We start from the raw sequence: 3,805 nt of genomic DNA on the forward strand, positions 1-3,805 counted from the left end.
TGCCAGAGAAATACAGCCCATTCAGGTAGTGTTAACAGCCAGATGATCAATTCACCTAATCTAGCACACTGCAAGGATTCTGATAGCTATTTGATACAAGATGAACAGCATGAATGGGGATGGAAAGGAAGAGCCGAGGTGGGAGGAAGGAGCCGCCGCCGTTTCGCCTGATCCAACTTGGATGGCCTGAGCGTTGCATCCTTCCCAGTATATGTAGCTTGTATCTCCTATGGGTCGGTGTTGGACCAGGCCCATGTGCCAGCCCAGTAGGCCTACCCAGTTACCAGTATCGGTGGTATAGAGATAGGTTCCTAACATCCCCCTCTCCTTGAAATCCGGCTTGTCCCCAAGCCGAAGCTTCGGATGATAATAGGGGACTAACTTGCCGGGATCCCATGGAATGTAAACATCATTGGCTTTGCTCGAGTCAATGTGGTAGCCTCCATAGTAGTAGATGATGTCCCTGCAGATTGTGTCGAAGTAGGATGCCTGGTCGGGGTAGTTGTCGTAGCTGACAGGGCTTTGCTTGATGAAGGCCGTGTGGTAGTCGTGGCTGACACAGACAATGTCAAAGAAGGCGCCCCGGACCATGTCCCTCCCTCCTTGAGAAGGAGCTTGTTCGCAGCCCCTGGAGATCTCCCAGACATACACAGTCCATGCTACCAAGCAGATCCAAAAAGCATATGCAAGCCGCATGGATGGCCATTGGAAATGTTCAGAATGGCGTAGAGTAGTGCACATCTTATCAAAACTGCATTGTGCAAACATATCGTCTCCGGGATCACATTTAATCTTGCAGTGTTGACTAGCTTTGCCGTTGAAATATATTCCTTCTTGAAAATGATCAGAATAAGAGAAATTCCTGTAGATCTGAACCTTGCAAGCCTGACATGTTCCACCTGAAAATAACATGTATGTTGACCCCTGCAGCTCAAGCACTGCTACTGAACAAAATTTGGCTGCCTGCATTCCCCTAGGCACCTGATGGTAACAATCTTGCTTAGAGTTCGAAGTTTGTGGTTGCCAAGCAATTTCCCATTGGAATATTGGCAAGTCAAATCGCACTTCACTCGTCAGATCAAGCAAGAGGAAATGTAACCAAGGAATGTTCAGCTTCTTAAGAACACTTGCAGCCACACCAACTAGCAGATATTTGACATAAGAAGGTCCACTGAATATTTGCACACCGAGCTTGCATACACTCTGAAGGCCAATGACTTGATCTTGAACAGGACTCTGCAGCCACTGGGCAAATAGATTTACAGGTCCAGCTGAGAATGCACTGAAAGTCGCCTGAGATTTGTCACTAACAAAGGAAAACTGCCATTGAATACCAAACTCCATGGCCCTATTGCATGCGCCAGTGACAAGAGAGAAACAAGAGTAATGAAAAACCATACTGGTACATCCCAGAACTTGCCCATTCAAGTTCTGCCATCCAAAAATAGATTCAAACAAATGAGCAGAACCCACTATACTGCCTGTCACAGACCATTTGATCAAGAACTTTCTGCATGGAACAGAACTGAGGACGCTGACCCAATGTGTAATGCACTTGACATGGAAATTGAGCCAAAACATGGATAACGGACACTCCCCCATGGATGACTCAAACCATGCAATTTCCCATCTGAAATAATCAGAACCATAGGGAATAGCACTTGATGAACTGCATGCCAGATTTCTGAATTTGTTCCGTTCAGCACATAAAAGTGTGTAGCAAACTGTTGCCCTTGTCAAATGGACACCAATAGAAACCGTGCAATCACAGAATAGTTTTTGGAGTTGCCTGACACTAGCATGACCTCTGGAGAACCATGCAATTTCTAGCTGCAAATCTGCCTTAGCAACTCTCGTAGGAAATACCCTTGCCATGCATTTCTGTTTATGTTTGTATACTTCACAATCTTCTCCTGGAATACCATCTCTGTTGATGTTTCTACTGTCCATGGGATCTGTTATAAGTAAACTGGGTGCAGCACCTAGGACCATGTTTTGCATAGGGATTCTAGTATTATGTCGTTCAGGACCAAGGGAAGCTTCAAAAATTGCATTAGCCTTTGTGATGCTAGCTTCTGGTCGAGAATGTGGCCATGCACCTGAGAACAAACTGCACAGATCAGGAGGACGCGGAGGTATGGGCTTCAGCCATGGCTTGGTGGATGCCCAAGGAATGCATACCGATGCAGCAGGCATGACATAAACTTCAGTGGTACTAGCTGTTGAGAACATAACAGGCACCCCGAACTCAGAATTGGGCATCAGCGTCACAGTCCGCAAAGCGCCATGCTCGCCATCATCGTTTTCGGGGCAGAGTTTGGTGGAGATCAAAGATGCCCAAAGCATGGGCGGCGCCAGGGGTATGCCCCTGTATTCCCAGGCATACCCAAGATTTAGACGAGAAAAAAAATATGTATATATATTCACTCCGTCAGAAACGCAAAAGAAGCTATCTCGCTGCACTATTCGCTCATTCGCTCCGTCGCTCGCATCGCACGCAGACGTACAGACTGTCATTTGCCCTTTCCTTCCTCCGTTCCTCGACCTAGACCAGGAGCCGCCGGCACGATGCAGATGCAGCCCGGAGCAGTTGATGGCCCCACGGCGGTGCCCCGCCTCCCGCCAACCCGCGCTCCTCCCGTCCGCCCAGTCCCGCCCCAATTTCCCCGAGCAGCGCAGTCTGCACAGAAGGTACGGCCGCCTGCCTCGCCCCCGAATCCCCAATGGCCCAATTTCGTTGCTTGACTTGTTTGTTGCTTCCTTGATTATTTGATTTGCTTCATTACCCACCGATTCCTCTTAATTTCTTCGGATTTCCGAAGGAGCAAGACGAGGGCGGCAAAAAAAAAAAATTTCCTGCGGAGCTAGTGGGAATACCCACCACCATTTTCTTGGCGCCGCCGCTGGCCCAAAGCAGGGGTGACGTCGTGGTTGCAGGTGTGGTCGATGGCGCAGTGACGACTGCAGCGTCATTGTCGGGGACGGACGACGGGGACGGACTCGGTAGAGACCACGCCGTTGGTCCTGGACGCAGGTGCCGATGACGACCTGGCTGCCCACGGCAGGGGCGGCGATGACGACATGGTGATGGTTTGGGCCGCACAATCCGTCGAACAGGACGCGGGCAACCCAGCGATGGTGCGGTTGGGTGCAGCGGGAGTGACCGCTAGTGCCTCCCCGATGGCAGAGGCCAGCGTCGCAGGCTCAGCCGGCCCTGCCGACGCGAGGGCGAGGTCGGCCTTGTTGGAGCTCGCCCCGGGCGCGGTGACGCAGGGCGCGGTCACCACTGCGCGGGTGATGGGAACCGCGGGCGCGACCACGAGTGGTGTCGTGGTGGCGGGAGCCGGAGGCGGGGGCTCGGCCAGACCGGTCAGCGGTCGGCGAAGATCATCGCACATCTTGTCGCGCATGAGCTTGATTTCGGCCCTCCACTCGTCCAGGTAGGCCTTGAGCTCGGGAGTGGGTAGTCATGGCGATGTATGTGATGAAAAAAAAATTGGGGAAATTTTGGGGAAGATGGTGACTGGCTCTGATACCAGATGTTAACAGCCAGATGATCAATTCACCTAATCTAGCACACTGCAAGGATTCTGATAGCTATTTGATACAAGATGAACAGCATGAATGGGGATGGGAAGGAAGAGCCGAGGTGGGAGGAAGGAGCCGCCGCCGTTTCGCCTGATCCAACTTGGATGGCCTGAGCGTTGCATCCTTCCCAGTATATGTAGCTTGTATCTCCTATGGGTCGGTGTTGGACCAGGCCCATGTGCCAGCCCAGTAGGCCTACCCAGTTACCAGTATCGGT

At 51.4% G+C, this 3,805-nt stretch overlaps 1 protein-coding gene across 1 annotated transcript; it reads right to left on the reverse strand.

Moving 5' to 3' along the window:
• LOC127318564 (uncharacterized) lies at nucleotides 1-2,356 on the reverse strand. The gene is made up of 2 exons (XM_051349045.2): nucleotides 2,182-2,356; nucleotides 1-2,099 (listed from the first exon to the last, which is right to left on the reverse strand). The coding sequence occupies exon 2, from the start codon at nucleotides 1,999-2,001 to the stop codon at nucleotides 61-63; it is 1,941 nt and encodes a 646-aa protein (XP_051205005.1). The 5' UTR covers nucleotides 2,002-2,099; nucleotides 2,182-2,356; the 3' UTR covers nucleotides 1-60.
• Between the last annotated feature and the right edge of the window lie 1,449 nt (nucleotides 2,357-3,805).

Source organism: Lolium perenne, chromosome 7 (genome assembly GCF_019359855.2).
Source record: "Lolium perenne isolate Kyuss_39 chromosome 7, Kyuss_2.0, whole genome shotgun sequence".
In the NCBI taxonomy this organism is placed as follows: domain Eukaryota; kingdom Viridiplantae; phylum Streptophyta; class Magnoliopsida; order Poales; family Poaceae; genus Lolium; species Lolium perenne.

Bases quoted from the DNA above. Each gene is read 5' to 3' on its own strand.
- LOC127318564 (XM_051349045.2), bottom strand. From the start codon at position 2,001: ATGCAAAACATGGTCCTAGGTGCTGCACCCAGTTTACTTATAACAGAT.